The sequence below is a fragment of the Rhinolophus ferrumequinum genome, chromosome 2 (assembly GCF_004115265.2).
Source record: "Rhinolophus ferrumequinum isolate MPI-CBG mRhiFer1 chromosome 2, mRhiFer1_v1.p, whole genome shotgun sequence".
NCBI classification, from domain to species: domain Eukaryota; kingdom Metazoa; phylum Chordata; class Mammalia; order Chiroptera; family Rhinolophidae; genus Rhinolophus; species Rhinolophus ferrumequinum.
This window is the reverse complement of record NC_046285.1, coordinates 83,172,708-83,194,553: the sequence shown is the minus strand read 5'-3', so window position 1 is coordinate 83,194,553 and position 21,846 is coordinate 83,172,708. Positions and strand designations below refer to the sequence as shown.

The 21,846-nt window shown below is 38.3% G+C and overlaps 1 protein-coding gene across 6 annotated transcripts in view; it reads right to left on the bottom strand.

Annotated features, from left to right (window-relative positions):
• The window catches only part of PLCH1 (phospholipase C eta 1), a 192,418-nt gene that overhangs the window by 166,570 nt on the left and 4,002 nt on the right, over positions 1 to 21,846 (bottom strand). For all 6 annotated transcript variants that reach the window (XM_033089879.1, XM_033089890.1, XM_033089832.1 and 3 more), the window contains exon 2: positions 377 to 495. In XM_033089879.1, the coding sequence (XP_032945770.1) occupies positions 377 to 455 (79 nt within the window). In that variant the 5' untranslated portion in view covers positions 456 to 495. The remainder of the gene's footprint in view (positions 1 to 376; positions 496 to 21,846) is intronic.

Genomic DNA, 21,846 nt, shown 5'->3' with positions numbered 1-21,846 from the left:
TGTAGTTGACAGTGTACTAGAAGAGGAAAGGCACTGACATAAACTAACGTGGAAGGTAGAAAATGAAGGCACCATTATGGTTGTTGACATGGGGCACATTGCTTACAACTAAGCATATGCCCAGACTCAAGGAAGGAAGGCGTTCACTCTGACCTCCAGAATCAGAGCAAATGATTTCAAAACTTAGAGATGGAGGTGGAGATGATGAATGGCGTCCAGTGGGGCTTCTCGGTCATTATCCATAAACAGGTTAACTCAGGCTCTTGGTGCAACCCGACAGTTACGCCATATTTGCCCCCAGTGTGGTAGAATAAAAGTGCTGTCAGAAACAAAATAAAAGATCTAACTACATGAATACAAAACGCAGCAAGCTTACCATGAAACACACTGTTGTCCACCAGAAAATGCCTGCGGTACTGCACGCAGTTCCTTTTCTTCAAGTTCCAGTAACTCATTGTCAGAAAATTTCTGGCACACCATCAACATCAAATTGCCCTGTCAAGGGAAACAGAATGAGACAAAAATGAAGAAAATGGCAGCTGCACGCTCACACCGGCAGTGTAATGCCATTAGTTTACCTGGCATTAGGGAGCAACACATCCGGCATGCAACTTCTCCAAGCATGGAACTGGAATCTCCCAGACCCTAAGAAATCTAGTACAAGCCTTCCCAAAGGATAGAATGTCATTTAACATACTAAAATAGTAGCTTTTTCAAATATCACCTGCTATTTCTAACAAATAGTTACTGTTGTCTACAGGGAAAATGAATCTAACAGGGAACACGTTTCAGGACAGGCTTATGTGCTCCAGGCCTTGGTCGTATTCGGCCAGGACCCAAACCAGTAAATGCTGGTGACTTTTCAGGAAACTGCAGTAGTAGGATAGGAGGTGTCCAATAGAAGGATGGCTCTCACTCCCAGTTCCTGAATTTTGTGACAGTACCCCTCTGGTAGACCCCAGACCTGTGGAAATCTTAGAAATTACAACAGCATCCATGAAGCCCTGGAGAAGCCAAACAGCAACCAAACTTGCCTCCATCTTTTGGATTCTTCACAGGTGTCCATTTAGGATGACTAGGGCCTGGATTGGCCCAGGCTGAACTTACTGGTGTAACTAGAATCGGACGCAGGCCTCAAGCTGGGTGAACAAGCCCTGCTCCTCCATGAGGCTTGCCCCTCCACAGACAGAGAAACATAATGCTAACTAGAGCGAGGACTTGAAAAGCGGAGATCTGAGCTGATGAATTAAACTCCTCCAAAAGCTGATGTGCATAACCCTGAACAAGGTCCCCTTTGTTCACAGGATTTGGCTACAGCAACTTTTCAGAATTCCAACTTCTTTTCTGGTCACAGAATAAAGCCAGGCAAAACCAAGCAAGGCAGGCATGAAGGAAAACCCACAGGTGGGAAACAATTTGTCATCTGCCTTCCTAAAGCAATCTAGAGTTTTGTAAAGTTGTGCTCCAGGATGAAGTCAGCCGCTTAGTGAAAAAAATAAATTATCAGGGTTTTGTCTATTCATTCATGTAACAATTGGTGAAGGCTCCTAAAGCTTTGCCACAGCTTCTCCCTGGCTCCCTAAGGCTCATTCTTAACCTTCCCCAATAGTGATCTAATCTAACCTAACCCCAACCTATCCTACCTTTCCTCTGGCTGCAGGCCTCAACTCCTACCTGGTTCTTCTAGCCTCATCCCCTCCTAACTAAGTCTGGCTCCTTCTCCCACACCCTCAGGCTGAAGATGAGCCCCACCACTCTAAGATAAAATCATTCATGGACCCAATGGTAAAATATGACAGAAAACGGCTGATTATGGAGACAACCCCCACCCCCATCTGCCCTCTCTCCACCCAATACTGCATACAACAAATATCTCTGCTTCAAAAAATATTTTTTCAGTATATGAATAATGCAGTTATATATGCTCATTAATTAGAAAAAAACTAAAAACTACTGAAATTCACTTTTCTTTTAAATTGGAAGTCGCCTCTTCCCTTATTTCATGTCCCTCTCCTGGAATGACCACTTTTGTTTAAGTGTGTATCATTCCAGTTCTTTTCCTATGCATTTACATATATATGTCTATATACATACAGACCCAGCAATCCCTCTCCTTGATGTATACCCAAAAAATCTGAAAACATTTATCTGTAAAGATATATGTGCTCCGACGTTCATTGCAGCTCTACTTACGGTGGCCAAGACATGAAAACGAAAGCATCCTTCGATAGATGGTAGGATAAAAAAGATGTGGTATATATACACAATGGAATATATATATATTCCAAAATTCGCTTATTATGCTAAGCGAAATAAGTCAGACAGAAAAAGTTGAGAACCATATGATTTCACTGATATGTGGGATATAAAACTGAAAGCAACAAAGGAACAAGACAAACAAAGAAACAAAAACTCATAGACACAGACAATAGTTTAGTGATTACCAGAGGGTGAGGAGGGAGGAGGTAGTAGAGGGTAAAAGGGATCAAATATATGGTGATGGAAGGAGCACTGACTCTGGGTGGTGAACACACGATGTGATATATAGGTGATGTATTACAGAATTGTACACCTGAAACCTATTTAACTTTACTAACCACTGTCGCCCCAATAAACTTTAATTGAAAAAAATGCATACACATTTTAAGAAAGGAAAAAACTGTATTAAAATTATAATACTCAATATATACCAATAACAAAAGATGAATACAAGTCACATTTGACTTCTGCAATTACAAGAGGCACTCAAAGTCCAGGGCTACATAGACTCTTTCCAGCAGTATTTACTCCCTGATACTCTGTTTCCCTATGGAAAGAGCCGAGAGTCATGTTGCTCATGATAGACAAGACTAATTCTTCCCACCTTGACCATTCAACCCAACTCCACTCTAAACCAACGAAGGAAAAGAGACAGGAAGATCTGACTAAATGACTAAAATACATAGCTTGTCCCTCCAGCCAGGAGCCTCTGGAGTATACAGATTGGAGGTGATTCAGAGCGAAGGGTCGGTCCTTTGAGCATCAAATAGAGGAAGGTTTCTTTGAAGTGTGAGTAAGCCACCTGGACCAAGTTCAGAAACACCAGGCCAAGTTTTCTAGCCAAACATCATGGTGAAAACTGTCTGAGGGACTCAGGTGTTCCCCAAATTACTAACAGGGAAGAAGGCTATAAGCCACAAATTCAAACATAAGGCATAAACTCACCCTGTTGTTGAAAAAGGAATAACAAGTTCATGGGGTATAATAAGGCATCAGGGCAAATGGGAAAATGCCTGTCTGGAAGCCAAGAGGCCAGAGTTGCAAGCCAGTCCTCCCACTAACCCAACTGTCAGGTAAATCTCATTGTTCCCCTGTGCTTCAGCTGCCTCATCTATGTAACCACGGAAGGGGTGTGGTGAATGATATGCTCTCTCAGAACTATCAAACTTAATAGTCCACGTGGCATTAATAGATATTATAGATAACCCCTCCCTAATATCCCAACCCACTCATCTTCAAGTATACAATAGTCCCGAGAACCCAGAGTTAATCCCCATTAGCCCTGTAGCATTTAACTTATAGGAAGAAGTGCTGATTTCCTTCTCTTTAAGCCTTGCTGAGACAAAAGACATAATAGGCTCTGACAGTAATATACATAAGACAAAGCGCTTCAAAACAGGAAGGCATAGGGGAAAATTCCCAAAACTAAGTCCCGCACCTCACAAACTCTGACACAATACATTTGGGAATTTCTGTATCCAGGTATCCCTAAAGGTTGAGAATTCAAACTATAGACAGTCCCGGACTTATGATGGTGTTGAGTTACGATTTTCCAATTTCACAATGGTTTTCACACACAACCACTCTGTTTTTCACTTTCAGTACAGTAGTCAACAAATGACTCAACACTTTGTTATAAAATGGGCTTTGTTTGTGTTAGATAATTTCACCCAACTGTAAGTGTGCGGAGCATGTTTAAGGTAAGCTAGGCGACGCCATGATGTTTGGTAGGTGCAATAAATGCATTTTTGACTTAATATTTTCAACCTACAATGAGTATATCTGGACGTAACACCATCATAAGTCAAGGAGCATCTGTAAATCCAGTTAAAAGATTTCAAATAAAGCTGCTCCTTCTCACATTTCTCCACTAATTTTAAGACAAACAAATTAAGAGAATTACACAGTGCAGAAATGTGGAGGGAGGAGCTCTTCTTCCTCTGGCCCAGGTCCAGGCCTACAGCTTCTAAAGCAGTCAGGCCCCGAAGGGCCCCAATCTACTCCCCAGCCGGCAGGTCACTGTCCTCTCCCCCACTTCCCACAGGTTACTAGGCATTTCCACACTGGTTGTAAAAGGGCTCTGCAAACAGCCTAATTCCATAGCTAGTCCCCTCCCAGCTATGTACACAAAAGGAAAGAAATAAAAGGGTACTTTGCTCATTTTTTAAAGCTCACAAGATAGACCACTAAACCTCAAGTTCCTAGCGTGTTTTTTTGTTTGTTTGTTTTTTGTTTTTGTTTTTTTACTTATTGGTATCTAGCTTAATGCACTGTGGTCACAGATCTAGTCTGTATGATACTTGTCATTCGATAATTGTGAAGACTTGCTTGATGCCATAGTTTGAAGTCACTTTTTATAACTATTCTGTGTTTGAAAATAATGTGTATTCTGCAGTTTTGAGATGTAGTGATCATGATTCCCACATAACAGCTCAATCTTATTAATTGTATTGTTCAAATCTTGTATGTGGTAAGTGATCTTTTTCCTACTTTATCAAGAACTGAGAAAGCATATTAAAATCTCATGGGAATATATATGTTTCTCATTGTAGTTTTTGCTTACTATATATTGAGGCTATATTATTAGACACATACCATTTTTTTAATATTTGAGTTGCAACTTTTTAACCCATATGACCCTCTTTTTCTCTGAAAACATTTTGGGATCACTTAAAGTCTACTTTGTCTGATGTCAATATTGCCAGCTTTCTTTTGGTTTTTAATCACCCATTTATTTTATTTTACTTTTAACGTTTCTGTATCCTTACATTTCACACACATCTTTTATAAACAGCACATACCTAAATTTTCTCATCCACTCTACCAATCTTGGGTGCCTTTAGATTTATTTTAATTACTAATACGTATAAATTTGCTTCTATATGTTGTTTTGTACTGTTTGTCTTGCCTGTTCTATACTTTTCTCAGCTTCTTTGACTTCGAGATTTATTATTTTTCTCATTTCAATTTTCCCCATTAGCTAGCGAGTTATTCATTCTTTTACTAATTTTTAGTGGTTGCCTTAGAAATTTTAACATGCACTTTACTTATAAGTCTAAATTTAATCAATATCTTTAACTTTCTTCTAAATTATGCATGAATTTTCGGAGATATTAACTCCTTTTGCTTCTACAACTTACGCCACTTATTTTATCTAGTTCTCACTGAAGACATGATTATTATTATTATTTTATACAATCAACATGTGCTTTAACATACACATTTTCCCTTTCTTTGCTCTTCATTACATCCTGTTTCTGAAACCTTCCATCTGGAAATGATTTTCTTTTGCTTTAAGTACAGTTGACCATTGAACAAGGTGGAAATTAGAGGCGTTGACCTCCATGCAGTTGAAAATCTACTTATAATTTTTGAGTCTACAATTGGCCCGCATCTATGGATTCAACAAAGTGCAAATCAAAACCACGGTGGAAATGTGAAAATACTGTTTTCCATCCAGGGTTCATTAAATCCTCAGACGGAAAACCCGCAGTTACCACTGCATTTATTGAAAAAAAATCCACATGATAAGTGGACCCACACAGTTCAAACCCATTTTAATCAAGGGTCAACTCTATATCCTTTTAGTGAGGATTGCTAGAACAAACTCTCCAGGGTTTTGTAAGTCTGAAAAGTATTTTGTCCTAGTTTTTTTTTAAAGATTTTTTTAAAAGGAAATAGATTATTAAACTGAGAGTTAATTTCTGGCAGTGCATGAAAGATAATATTCTATCTTCTGGCTTCTATTGTGGCATTGTCAGGAATATTTGTTCTGCCTTTGAAGATAAGCTGCCTCTTCTGTCTGACCTTGCTGAAGATCTTCTTTTTTCCTTTTGTGTTCTGCATTTTCATTATATTTTGTCTCTGTGTGGATTTCTTTTTATTTATCCTGATTGGGATTCATATGACTTCATGAATACATGAAGTGAAGCTTTTTATTGGTCCTTGAAAATTCTCTGATATTATCTCTTTAAATGATGCCTCTTCCCATTTTCTCTTCTCATTCTGCAACTGTAATTAAACTTATGTTGACCCTGAATTATCTATCTTCCACATTGATTAACCTTTCTTTTGAGTTTTTCATTACTTTGGCACTCCATGTTGCCATCTGAAAAATTTCTTCAGATCTCTCATTCCAATGACTATTTCCGTGTTCCACTTGAATTAATCCATTGTTAAATTCATACATTGATTTATTTTCAATTATTATATTTTTATTTTTTTTAAGTTCTATTTGGTTGTTTTTCAAATCAGCTTAGTCTTTACAGTTTCTTGTTCTCAGCTCATAACTTGTGCTTAGTGATTTATCGATTTTTTTTTTTTTTTTACTATGAGATGCTCATTTTCCTTCTAATTTTATTGATGGTGACTCTCCAAAGTCTTTGACAAAAATAGACACCTCCAGGGCCAGCCCAGTGGCTCAAGCGGTTGGAGCTCCATGCTCCTAATGCCAAAGGCTGCCGGCTGGATTCCCACATGGGCCAGTGGGCTCTCAACCACAAGGTTGCTGGTTCAACTCCTCAAGTCCTGCAAGGGATGGTGGGCTCCACCCCCTGCAACTAAGATTGAGCACGGCACCTTGAGCTGAGCTGCTCCCGGATGGTTCAGTGGTTGGAGCGCATCCTCTCAACCACAAGGTTGCCAGTTTGACTCCCCATCCAAGGGTTGAAGGGCTGCTCCCCCTACAACTAACAACGGCAACTGGACCTGGAGCTGAGCTGCGCCCTCCACAACAAAGATTGAAAGGACAACAACTTGACTTGGAAAAAGTCCTGGAAGTACACACTGTTCCCCAATAAAGTCCTGTTCCCCTTCCCCAAAAAAATCTTAAAAAAAAAAAAAAAATAGACTCCTCCAAAAGAGGGAGAAATGTTGGTTTCTGCTTAGTACCAGGGACACTTCCAATATAGAAACTCTTTAAATCAAATTTTCATCTTGAGTTGTTTCTGTCCACCTAGTTATTACAATTCCAGATGCATACCTGCATTAGAGCTGGTTTAGGATCACAAATTCTCACGACCAAATAATTAGGCATCTGCTACGTAGCAAGGTTTTTGATAGGTGATTTTCCTTACAGTCTCCTAGGGTTGGAAAGATTAAATGATATTTTTGTTTTTATATTTATTCTAATATCACCCTTACATCGAGGGCGAAGCCTTTTGAAGTCCCAGCTTTATGACTGAAGAATAGACACCCTCTCAGATGTCTTACCTTGTCTCTCCGATGCCCTCAGGCCATGAAAACGGAAGTTCAAGTTAAGCTGGTTTGGCAAATGTTCTCAAGGCAGAAGCCAGCTTCATGGCACAGGAGACACCTCTTCACTTAGGTTTTGGCTTAAATACCCATTACTTTCTTACTGTTCATTGCATTTAAGAAAATTACCTTTCTATTGTTAACCAGCATTTTTAAATTGTTTTAGCAAAAGTGTTGGTAAACTACATTGCTACAAACAAAATTCAACCCTGGCAATTTACATTCAAAGCCATGGAGTCTTGGAGTTTGATAGCCACATCAGGACCTGTTACAGCCCAAAACGTATTAGCTCGGTGATGGCCACTTTGAAATACCTGCTGACATTTTTGGCACGTCCCACGTACAAGGCATCATGGCAAACATTTTACATATATTGTTTTATTTAATCCTTACAATGATCCTAAGGGCTAGGTATAATGACTACCCCATTTTACAAACAGAGAAACTGAAGCACAGAGAGGTTAAGTAATTACCTAAGGTCCACAGCTATCAAGTGACATCACTGGAATTTGAACTCAAACAATTTTACTCCAAAGATTGTATTCTTAACATCTATGTAATTTTTTACTTCCTAATAAATAATAAATATAAGAGAGGGAGGGAGAGCACTGCTAAGGTATGGCAAACTCAGTAATGGAATCCAGGCTTTCCAATTTATCATCCCTTCCTATATACTCACGTCAGGATTAGCATATTTCCATCACTTTTTTATATGTCCCTTCTTTTTAAAAGTGAGCACACAATGCAGGCTAGATTGAAAAAAATCAACACCCAAAGGAACAACTGTTTGGTAATTCAACTCTCAGCAGACATCAATCTTGAAACCTAGACTTTGATCACATTTGAAGACTCTTTTTCTTGATACACTCTAACAGATTTTATTTTCTTACAATTCTAATTTCATCTACTTATGCCTAGATCTAACATTCAAAAAATCCTTGATTGACAATAATTATCTCTAAACCAATGATTTTCAAATTTTTTAAATATTAGAAATGGGGAGACGTCATCAAAATGGCGGCGTGAGGTGAGCCTCTGGAAGTTTCCCCGGGAATTTACAACAAATTGAAAAACTATAACTCCACAAAGGACTCCCTCCCTGCACAGCAGACAGGCAAGACGAAGAGGCCCACTACTGAATTCACCTTAAGGTGGGCGAATCGCGCGAGCGGGGGAGGAGGGAAGGGAGAAGTGCGGAGACGGAGCCGCGCGGGGGGGAAGACGCAGACCTGGCTCCGTGCTCCGAGCTCGCTGCATCCCGGAGCTACCGCAGCTGCGGGAGAGGGAAGGACTCGGACTGCGAGGGCTCCGCTTACGACCCACAGGGCTGAGGGGGCAGCTTATAACACGGCTGAACCCAACGCTCATGGCGGAGACCTCGGAGCAAAGACTGGGGGAAGGAGGCTGAAAACGGTGGTTTAAGCCCTCACTGCCAAGCAGAGAACGGAAGCCTTAGCCACTGAGACTGGCCGCCCCCTCCCTACCCTCCCAGAGCTCGCCCTGTCCTCACCTGCTCGGTCCTAGAAGCGGAACAGTAGCGGTGTCAGATCAAAAGAACAGAATATTTGCTGTTCTGAGAACTGTGGACCGCAGACACAGATTCGCACCCCAACTAGTTCCGGGAAAGGGGAGGGATCTGTGGAAGCAGGACTGGCTGTGGTGGTGGTCGCCGCCATTGCTCTGGGCCACCTCTCACAACACACCCCGCCCCTGTCCCCACCTATCTGGGCGGATCCCTGCAGGAATAAACAGAACTGCTGAAACATACGGGCTCTGAATCTGGTGCAGGAAGAGCTTTGGAACTTCAAAAGCTCTCCGCATACCCACACGGATGCAGTGCCCTGTGATCCAGGCGAACTATTAACAGAGGAGAAGCCCATTTCCCAGGGAATCCCCCCATTGTATGAGAAGCTGGAATAGTGCAGAGAAAACATAGCACTACCGTGTGAGAGAGAAAAAAGAGGCTGCAGTCGGAGAGAAAATAAAACATTCTACCAACAAATACTGGAAAACAAAAGAAAGACCTCTTCCTATCAACCTGTTGCAGAAGCCACTCCTGTAGATGTCTAGGAAGAAAAATAATAAATCAGTAATTGCCATGAATAACCAAGGCAACAAGACAGCTCAGAAAGAAAGTGAAAAGTCTCCAGAAAAGGAACTTAAAGATATGGAAATATGTGACTTAAATGACAGAAAATTCAAGATTGCAGTTCTGAGAAAACTAAATGAGATGCAAGAAAACACAGAAAGGCAGTTTAATGAACTCAGAAACACAATCAAAGAACAACATGAGCATTTTACGAAAGAGATTGAAATTTTAAAAAAGAACCAAATAGAATTTCTGGAGATTAAGAATTCAATAGAAGAAATTAAGAATGAAATAACCAGCTTAGGTAGCAGAGTTGACCAGATGGAGGAAAGAATCAGTGACATGGAAGATAGAAACCTGGAAATTACACAGATGGAAGAAGAAAGAGACTTGAGACTTAAAAGAAATGAAAGAACTCTACAAGAACTTTCTGATTCCATCAGAAAGAGCAATATAAGAATAATGGGCATACCAGAAGGAGAAGAAAGAGAGAAGGGAACAGAGAATATATTCAAACAAATTGTTGATGAGAACTTCCCAAACTTTTGGACAAGGGTTTGTCAATTTTGTTAATCTTTTCAAAGAACCAGCTCTTTGTCACATTAATTGTTTCTGGATCCTCGAATCCAAGAAGCAAATAGAACACCTAATTACCTCAATCCCAACAGGCCTTCTCCAAGGCACATTGTATTGAAGCTGTCTAAAATCAACGACAAAGAAAGAATCCTCAAGGCAGCCAGGGAAAAGAAGACAGTAACCTACAAAGGAAAACCCATTAGATTATCAGCAGATTTTTCAGCAGAAACTCTACAAGCCAAGAGGGAGTAGAACCAAATATTCAAACTATTGAAAGAGAGAGATTATGAGCCAAGAATAATATATCCAGCAAAGATATCCTTTAGATATGAAGGAGGAATAAAGACCTTTCCAGACATACAGAAACTGAGGGGATTTTCTAATACACGACCTGCACTACAAGAAATACTGATGGAGGCTATTCGACCACCATCAACAGGGACAATTTGTGGCAACCAAAACATAAAAAGGGGGAGAGTAAAGGCCTGAACTGGAATATGGGAATGGAGAAAGTAAGCGTGCTGAAGAAAATGGAATACTCTAAATATCAAACTTTCTTTTACATAAACTTAAGGATAACCACTCAAAAAAAATCCAAAACTGAAATATATACTGTAATAAAAGAAGAAATAGAGGGAAACATCATAGAATACCACCACATAGAAATAATAGACAACAACAAAAAGGCAAAGAAACAATGGAGACACAACCTTACCAGAAAACTAAAGATAGAATGACAGGAAATCCTCACATATCAATAATCACCCTAAATGTAAATGGACTGAACTCACCAATAAAAAGGCACAGAGTAGCAGACTGGATCAAAAAACTAAACCCAACCATATGCTGCCTCCAAGAGACACATCTCAGCTACAAGGACAAGCATAGACTCAAAGTGAAGGGGTGGAAATTGACACTCCAAGCAAATGGTACCCAGAGAAAATCAGGTGTAGCCATAATGATATCAGATGAAACAGACTTCAGAGTGAAAAAGATAACAAGAGACAAAGATGGACATTTCATAATGGTAAAGGGGACTATACAACAAGAAGACATAACAGTCATCAATACTTATGCCCCCAATCAGGGAGCACTGAAATATACCAAGCAACTACTAACAGAACTAAAGGGAGAAATTGACCAAAACACAATTATACTAGGGGACTTAAATACATCATTGACAGCTATGGATAGATCATCCAAACAGAAAATAAATAACGAAATAACAGCCCTAAATGACACATTAGATGAAATGGACATAATTAACATATATAGAGCACTTCATCCTAAAACATCAGACTATATATTCTTTTCTAGTGTACATGGAACATTCTCAAGGATAGACCATATATTGGGACATAATATCAGCCTCAGCAAATTTAAGAAGATTGAAATCATACCAAGCATATTCTCTGATCACAAGGCTTTGAAATTGGATATCAACTGCAAAAAGAAAGCAGGAAAATAACACAAATACATGGAGATTAAACAACATACTTTTAAAGAACGACTGGGTCAAAGAAGAAATTAGAGGAGAGATCAAAAGATACATAGAAACAAATGACAATGAAAATACATCCTACCAAAATTTTTGGGATGCAGTGAAAGCAGTTTTAAGAGGGAAATTTATATCATTACAGGCCTTTCTCAAGAAACAAGAAAAATCCCAAATAAATAACCTCATGTTACACCTTAAAGAACTAGAAAAAGAAGAACAAGTGAAACCCAAGGTCAGCAGAAGAAAGGAAATAACAAAAATCAGAGCAGAACTAAATGAAATAGAGAACAAAAAGACAATAGAAACAATTAATGTGACAAAGGGCTGGTTCTTTGAAAAGATTAACAAAACTGACAAACCCTTAGCTAGACTCACTAAGATAAAAAGAGAGAAGACACTAATTAACAAAATCAGAAATGAAAAAGGGGAAGTTATCACAGACACCACAGAAATACAAAGGATCATCCAAGAATACTATGAAGGACTATATGCCACCAAATTCAATAACCTAGAAGAAATGGACAAGTTCTTAGAAACATATAGCCTTCCAAGGCTGAACCATGAAGATCTGGAAAATCTAAACAGACCGATCACAAGTAACGAAATTGAAACAGTCATCCAAAACCTTCCCAAAAGCAAAACTCCGGGACCAGATGGCTTCACTAGTGAATTCTACCAAAGAAGATCTACTACCAATCCTGCTCGAACTCTTCCAAAAAATTGAAGAAGAGACAGTACTCTCTAACTCATTTTATGAGGCCAACATTACCTTGATACCAAAACCTGGTAAGGACAACACAAAAAAAGAAAACCACAGACTAATATCTCTTATGAATACAGATGCAAAAATCCTAAACAAAATTCTACCAAATTGACTACAACAATGTATTAAAAAGATTATTCATCATGACCAAGTGGGGTTCATCCCCAGGGCACAAGGATAGTTCAACATCTGCAAATCCATCAATGTGATACAACACATAAACAAAATAAAGGACAAAAATCATATGATTTTATCAATTGATGCAGAAAAAGCATTTGACAAGATACAACATCCATTTATGATTAAAACACTTAAGAAAATAGGTATAGAAGGAAAATACCTTAACATAATAAAGGCCATATATGACAAGCCCTCAGCTAATCTCATAATTAATGGTGAAAAACTGAAGCCCTTTGCTCTATGTTCAGGAACATGACAGGGCTGTCCCCTATCACCTCTGCTTTTCAACATAGTGTTGGAAGTCCTTGCCAGAGCAATCAGGCAAGAGAAAGAAATAAAAGGCATCCAAATCGGGAATGAAGTTAAATTATCACTCTTTGCAGATGACATGATACTATATATAGAAAACCCTAAAGACTCCACCAAAAAGCTATTAGAAACAATCAACGAATACAGTAAAGTTGCTGGCTACAAAATCAACGTACAAAAGTCCATTGCATTCCTATATATTAACAATGAAATCTCAGAAAAAGAAATACAAAAAACAATTCCTTTTGCAATTGCAGCAAAAAGAATAAAATACCTAGAAATAAACTTAACTAAGGATGTGAAGGACCTATATGCTGAAAACTATAAGACATTTTTGAAAGAAATTGAAGAAGACACAAAGAAATGGAAAGACATTCCGTACTCATGGATTGGAAGAATCAACATAGTTAAAATGGCCATATTACCCAAAGCAATATACAGATTTAATGCAATCTCCATCAAAATCCAATGGCATTTTTTAAAGAAATAGAACAAAAAAATCATCAGATTTGTTTGGAACCACAAAAGACGCCGAATAGCCAAAGCAATCTTAAGAAAAAAGAAAAATACTGGAGGTATCACACTCCCTGACTTTAGCTTGTACTACAGGGCTACAATAATTAAAACAGCATGGTATTGGCAGAAAAACAGACACATAGACCAATGGAATAGAATTGAGAACCCAGAAATAAAACCACATAAATATGGACAGATAATTTTTGACAAAGAAGCAAAAAACATACAATGGAGAAAAGACAGCCTCTTCAATAAATAAATGGTGCTGGGAGAATTGGATAGCCACGTGCAAAAGAATGAAACTGGACTGCTTTCTGTCACCATGTACCAAAATTAATTCAGAATGGATCAAAGACTTAAGCATAAGACCAGACACAATAAACTGCATAGAAGTAAACATAGGTACTAAACTTATGAACCTTGGGTTCAAAGAGCATTTTATGAATTTGACTCCAAAGGCAATGGAAGTAAAAGCTAAAATAAATGAATGGGACCATATGAAACTTAAAAGCTTCTGCACAGCAAAATAAACCATCGACAAAATAAAGAGGCAACCAACTGAATGGGAGAAGATTTTTGCAAACAGTGCCTCCGATAAGGGGCTAATATCCAAAATATACAAGGAACTCATGAAACTCAACAAAAAAACAAACAACCCAATTGAAAAATGGGCAGAAGACCTGAAGAGACATTTCTCCAAAGAGGACATACAAATGGCAAATAGACATATGAAAAAATGCTCAACATCACTAATCATCAGAGAAATGCAAATAAAAACCACAATGAGATATCACCTCACCCCAGTCAGAATGACTATCATCAACAAGACAAATAGTAGCAAGTGTTGGAGAGGCTGTGGAGAAAAAGGAACCCTCATACACTGTTGGTGGGAATGTTGACTGGTGCAGCCGTTATGGAAGGCAGTGTGGAGGTTCCTCAAAAAAATTACGAATAGAATTACCATATGACCCAGCAATCCCTCTTCTAGGTATCTACCCAAAAAATCTGAAAACATTTATACATAAAGACACGTTTGCTCCATTGTTCATTGCAGCTTTGTTTACGGTGGCCAAGACATGGAAACAACCAAAATGTCCTTCGATAGATGAATGGATAAAGAAGTTGTGGTATATATACACAATGGAATACTATTCGGCGGTAAGAAAAGATGATATAGGAACATTTGTGACAACATGGATGGATCTTGAGAGTATAATGCTAAGCGAAATAAGTCAGACAGAAAAAGCAGAGAACCATATGATTTCACTGATATGTGGTATATAAACCAAAAACAACAAAAGAACAAGACAAACAAATGAGAAAAAAACTCATAGACACAGACAATAGTTTAATGGCTACCAGAGGGTAAGGGGGGTGGGGGTGGGAGATGAGGGTAAGGGGGATCAAATATATGGTGATGGAAGGAGAACTGACTCTGGGTGGTAAACACACAATGGGATTTATAGATGATGTAATACAGAACTGTACACCTGAAATCTATGTAATTTCACTAACAATTGTCACACCAATAAATTAAAAAATATATATATATATTTTAATTTATTGGTGTGACAATTGTTAGTGAAATTACATAGATATATATATAGATATATATAGAGATATATAGATATATATATTAGAAACGGACCTCAAAGTAGCTCTTCACACAATTCCTTCATATATAACAATGTCCAAAATTCAGTCTCAGAAAGAACCCCTTTCAGAGAAGGACAGATCTCCCAGTTTTCCCCAAGTTCATCTCATCCTCTTTTACGTCCACTATAGCGAGAGAAGGGAGCTTATTACTAGGCATGTGTTGGAGTCTCATTTTCACTAGCCCTTCTACCCAGCAAACAGGAGTGCAGCTCCAACAAGAGATCTGTCTTGAACTGGGCAATTAAACCTCCAGTCAACATCTTCTCTCCTTCCCAACTACACAGCAGAATAAGTAGGAGAAGTAAAATGTTAAGATTTTGAAGTAATGTGAAAGTCAACTAAATGCAAATTATTAAAGAAAAATAAGTGTGCTGAATCTGTTCCTCATAAAGCAGTGATCAAAAATCTATTCATTTGCTTCTTCTTCCAAGTCGATCTTTAAATTTACATTGGAAAGAATGAAGTGATATCTTCTAGTCTGAGGCTCTGCTTAAAAGGGAAATTTGTAAAGTTACCCATAAGTACGTAAAAAAAAGCAAATTTCATCTATATCAAGGTACTAATCTTTTACCTATTATATTAACAAAAATCAAAAAGTTTAATGGCACACTGTGTTGATGAGGGTGTGGAGAAATTGCCAGTTTAATATATTTCTGATAGGAGTAAAATTTTTACAAATTCTACTAAGCTCAATTTGGCAATATTTATCAAAATCACAAGTGTACTTAGCATTCACAAGTGTTTTGACTTAGAATTCCCACTTCCAAAAAATATATCCTATAGCTGTACTTGAACATGTGCAAAATGGTTAATATATAAGGTTATTTACTGTACCATTCTGTTCAAAAAATCAGAAGCAATCTAATGGTCCATCAATCTGGTTAAATTTTAGGATATCCATACAGTGGAAAATATGTAGCCATTACAAAAATGCCCAGGATAGCCAACACAATATTGAAGGAGAAGAACAAAGTTGGAAGACTGACATTACCCAACTTCAAGACTTACGCTAAAGCTACGGTAATCAACAGACTGCAATAGTGGAGAAAGAATAGACAGATCAGTGGAATAGAATAATAAGCCCAAAAATAATGGAATCAACTGATCTCTGACAAAGGAACAAAGGCAATACCATGGAGCAAAGACAGTCTCTTCAACAGGTGGTGCTGGAACAACTGGACATCCACATGCAGACATTACACAAAAATTAACTCAAAATGAATCACAGATCCCGAAGTAACACACAAAACTATAAAATTTCTAGAAAATAACATAGGAGAAAACCTAGATGACCTTGAGGATGGTGATGATTTTTTAGATACAACACCAAAAACACTATCCACGAAAGAAAGAACTGATACACTAGACTTCATTAAAATGTAAAACTTCTCGTGGTCTACGTCACAGAGCAGGTCTTGACCCTGGTCAAGAGAACAATAGGTCTCCACCTTCACGTTAGTGAGATTATCAATAGGTACAAGCAGGGTGGATGTGTCCACCCTCAACAGTGGCAAGAAGAGCCTGGAGATGGAACACAAGGCCTGGATTAGTGAGACTGCACTGCTGCAATCCAGGCTGAAGACAGAGGGCTCTGAACTGTGTGACAAAGGCAGCGAAAAGCAGAAGCTGGATGCACAAGTCAAGGAGCTGGTGCTGAAGTCGGTGATGGAAGCTGAGCGGGTGGCACTGGCAAACTCAGGAAAGACACCGACATGGAGAACCAGAGGTTATGTCAGGAAAGCAACAGGAGCCACAAGCCACAATTGATCACATCCTGGATGCTCTGTAGCCACTGCCAGGTGTCCTCTGGTGGGCCTAGGGTGCTGCACTTTGGCAGGTGTGGGTGTGTGGGGGGGCTGAAAATCCAGGCCAGTGAATGCTGGTGTCTGTATTTTGCAAAAAAGCTTTCAAGAAAGAGAAGCCAAGCCCTGCCTCAGGCTATACAAGCAGCTTAGTTTTTTGTCCCTAAAGTGTTCCTTAAAAAGAAAAACAAAAAAAGAAAAAACTTAAATTCCATTAAAAACAAAATATCGCTATGTTTTAAATACAGAAAATTTCAATGTTTGATTGTTTTTGTTTTGTTCTAAAGCCTAGGATATCTTTCAAGCCTATAAGCCCCTTTTTTTATATCCTTCTAATTCCTGATGTTTGGATATTTTGCAAGTGTGTGTGTTGTGTGTTTTTTTCAAACGTGTGTGACCAAATGAAAATAAAGCAGGGACTGGGAACATTTGTTTGGTTCTGTTGAAAAAAAAGTTTAACTGCTGCTCTGTGAAAGACAATGTCAAGAGAATGAGAAAACAAGGCACAGATGGGGAGAAAATATTTGCAAATAACACATATGATAAAGAACTGTTATCCAAAATATACAAAGAACTTTTAAAACTAAATAATAAGAACACAAACAACCAATTAAAAACTAGGCCAAAGACTTTAAGGTCATGTACCTCATCAAAGAAGATATACAGATGGCAAATAAGCATATGAAAAGATGCTCCACATCCTATGTCATGTGGAAATGGAAATTAAAATGAGACAGCAGTACGTACCTATTAGAATGGCCAAACCAGAACACTGACAGCACTAAGTGTGAAACAACAGGAGCTCTCATTCATTGCTGGTGGGAGGGAAAATGTTAGACACTTCGGAAGACAGTTCAGCTGTTTCTTACAAAATTAACCATACTTTCACCATACAATCCAGCAGTCTTGCTCCTTGATATTTATCAAAGGAGTTGAAAACATGTTCACACAAAAACCTGCATGTGGAGGTTTCTAGCAACTGTTTTCATAATTGCCAAATCTTGGAATCAAGATGTCCTTCAGTAAGTGAATGGGTAAGTAAACTGTGGTGCATCCGGACAGTGGAATATTATTCAGCGTTAAAAAGAAATGAGCTATCAAGCCATGAAAAGACATGGAGGAAACTTAGATGCATACTATTAAATGAGAGAAGCCAATCTGGAAAAGCTACACACTGTATGATTCCAACCAGATGACATTCTGGAAAAGGCAAAACTATGGAGACAATAAAAAGATCAGTGGTTGCCAGAGACTGAAGGATGGGGGAGCAACGAGTAGGCAGAACATAAGATTTTTAGAGCTACGAAAAGACTCTGTATGATACCATAATAATGGGTACCTTTCATTATTCATTTGTCCAATGTGCAGCACCAAGAGTGAACTGTAATGTAAACCATGGACTTTGGGTGATTGAGATGTGTCAATGTAGGTTCATCATTTTAACAAATGGTAACTTTGTAACAATTTGTAACAAATTGTAACTCTGGTGGGGGTTATCGTTAATGGGGGAAGTTATGAATGTGTAGGGGCCAGGGATACTCGGGAAATCTCTGTACCTTCCCCTTACTGGTGTTGTGAACCTAAAACTGCTTTTTAAAAATAAAGTAAAAGAAAATAATTAAGAAGCTCTATATGTTGATATGGAATCATATACGAGATATACTGTTAAAAGAAAAAATACAGAATCATGGGGATGGTGTACCACTATTTGATTTTTAAAAGAAGGAAAAAAGCATCCATGTGTGTTTGCACACGCGTGCACGCGTGCACGCCTGTGTGTGTGTGTGTGTGTGTGTGTGTGTGTGTATCTTTGAAAAAATACATAAGAGACTAGTAACACTGTCCACTGTTGGTCTATTAGAGAAAGAACTGGATGGCTCAGGGACAGAAGTCGAGAGAGAATACTCACTAAATGACCTTTTAAGCTTTAAAAAATTTTAAGCATTGAATTGTATGATCTATTCAGTTATTCTCTTCCAACAAATAAAAAGCAACATAGCAATAAGAAGAAATCTGGGAGGAAAATATATGCTTTTTTATTTACTTTACAAATCTGAGATGAGAAATTTTTAAGAATGTGCTGAGAACTGGTCTCAACTTGAGTTTTTGATTTGGACTGAAACTTGGACACTAAATAATAGATTTCACATTTCTCTTTTGCTGAGAGAAAAAGAAGTTGGTACACAGTTTGTGTTTACTCTCTTCTGAGACTGTATTTTAATGACTTACCCAGTAAACAGAAAAATACTTCCAATTCACAACCTATTGAAAACAAGAAAAGCTGTGGTTCAGAATAAAACATTTGAACACAAACTGTTTTTCTTTTTTAATTTGAGAAAAAAAAGGTTCCTCTGGCATTCACATTCAGACACTGCTCAGGAAAATAAAAGAATAATCACATTACAGAGATTTCTTATGGGGGAAAAAAAACAGTGTGGGAGGGGAAAAAGAAACTTTCTAGATTTTATTATAAACACACTGACAACATAAGATTGGTTAGTTCCTCAGGAGTGGGGTGAGTCTGATCCCCATTGGCCCACTGAATTTGGCTGCAGCCAATAGCTGATGCTTTATGAGAGGGAAGAAAACTATGAAAAATCAAAAAAAAATCTCTGCAGTCCTGTTATAAAAATCCAGAAAAGCTTAAAGAACACTGTTTTTAAAAATGACTGAGAGTGAAAAAAAAAAATTACTAAATGTGAAGTTGGGTGAGATTTTAAAAGACAGTAAGAAAGAGAATTGTTATTCTTTTCTTTAAAATTGCTTCTCAGTTTCCTACTTCCACTACTTAGGAGCCAGGACGAGGTTACTTATTTATCTCTTCATTATTGAAATACAGGTATTCTCTTTTTTACTTTAATTTTATTTATTAAGTCGAAGTTTCAAAATTCAAATGGCACAAAAGGTTATACAATGAATGATTTACCTCTGGTATCAGTCTCCCAACAATCAACATTGTTAGTTTCTTCTGTACCATTGCAGAAGATAGTCTATATGCATGCAAGAAACCCTCCCTTTTTTTCTCTTTTACACAAATGGCTGTATGGAACCAATAGTCTTTAACCTGAAATGAAAATCAAATTGTCTTTACAGAATCCTAACTCCTTATATGAACACCTTACTCATTTCTATAAAGAAATCTCTTTTAAGAAACTAAATTTATTTTCAGTTCTCTCCCACATCACCCAAAGTTAAGAGAGAGCTGTTTGGCAGAAAGACATAGGAGATCTAGAGAACTAAATTGCACAAGATTACACAGCAAATCAACTCACTTAACTGCTGGTCCCGGATTCCGACCGCTGAAAAAACCACAGAGATCTTCAAAGTTCCCACCAGGGCTATTTTTGCAGAGGTTCCATTAGCACTCCATGGAGACCTGTTCTGAGGTCCAGAGGCCCCTCCAATTAAATGAAGAGGGAGAGAAGAGTGAAGTGGGAAGCTGAATTCAAATGTTTGGTTCTTGTGGACTAGCAACAAGGAAGTGAAGGCAGATGAAAGAGAAACCATGACTGCCTTAGATCTGTTAATCAGTAACTCATACATGCTAGCATTAAACGAGATCCTTCTGCCTTCCAGTAGCAATTTAACAGGCACCCGAGTGGCTGCACAGTCTCATTGAAGTCCCTTGTTCAATTCAGAATCAGCCATAGAAAAAAGAGGCTTGCTAGTAGGATAAGCCACAGAAAAACTCATGAAGAGGAAAACCCAGAGAAGAGAGCCTTCCAGCAGCGACTGAAGCTGAGGCTGAATTCCAAAGTGGAGTCCAGCATGCTTTCCAGTTGTGTGCTGCGAAGAACACTAGGTCCCGCGTTTTCTGGCAATGTCGAGATTCAAGTCCCAACTCACCTGTGTGACTGTGGGCATACCCAAGTCTTCATTTCTTCCTGGGTAAAACAGCTGAAAAACACTGCAAATCTGAAACAAGCTCAGTACAGTCCAATTTCAATTTCCCAACACCACGGCAGAGCAGTGTGAGGAGCGGCAAAACTCCAGTTTCTGGCATAAGCTTAGAAATTTTTAGCAACTATCCAAGGTGATTTGGGTCTCCAATTTGAAAAACATTACAGGAAGACACCATCTATTCTATCCAGCAGTAAGTCCCTCAATAGTATTTCAAGAAAAATAAGTGAGCAAAGTTTGTATAAGATAAAACCAATATCTAAGTCTTGGGATGCCAGAAAACACATTAAAATCACGAGGGAGGGGTTCTCTTAGACCCTCCACAGTTTGACAATTCAGAAGTGATACGTGGGCCACTTTGATGTGGAAAAGCATCTGTAAAAGAGAACCTAATCACCACTCACTTCCAAACAAATAGCCAACACAGTTTATAAACAAAGTCTTGAATGTTTGTCTGGAACCAGGCCTAAATTTATAACCTCCTAACCTCCATATAGGAAATGCAACTTCTCCACTCACCAAAAAGCTGATCAGAAAACATTTCTACCTGTCTACTTTGGATGGAGTTGGTGAATTTTGGGAAAAAACTAACCTCTCCAAGCCTCATCAGTAACATGGGATAAGAATTCCTGCATATCTTGATTGACTTTTAAAGTGACAAAAAGTGAATGCCCAGGCACATGGTGCAATGAATTAATGTTCATTTCCTCCTTTTCTTCCAGAACTCCTTGCTGTTTACTGGACAATATCCAGAAAAACTGTTCCCCCTTTTATTAGATCCCCCTTGTATTAAATGCCAGAATCCCTCAGGCCAAAACAGGTACTAAGAAAGACATTTTGCATTTACAGATGTGTACCATATACGCTCTCATGATACACACATGCTTATAACTAAATATATATAATCAGAAGGTGCCCACTGTCAATTCCTCTCAACAAAATTAGATTAAATCATATAACATTGCTGATGTTTAACCACTTTATACCTACAACTACAGCAATTTCATATGGTTGCAAATACCAAGTCTAGAGCAAGGATTTCATA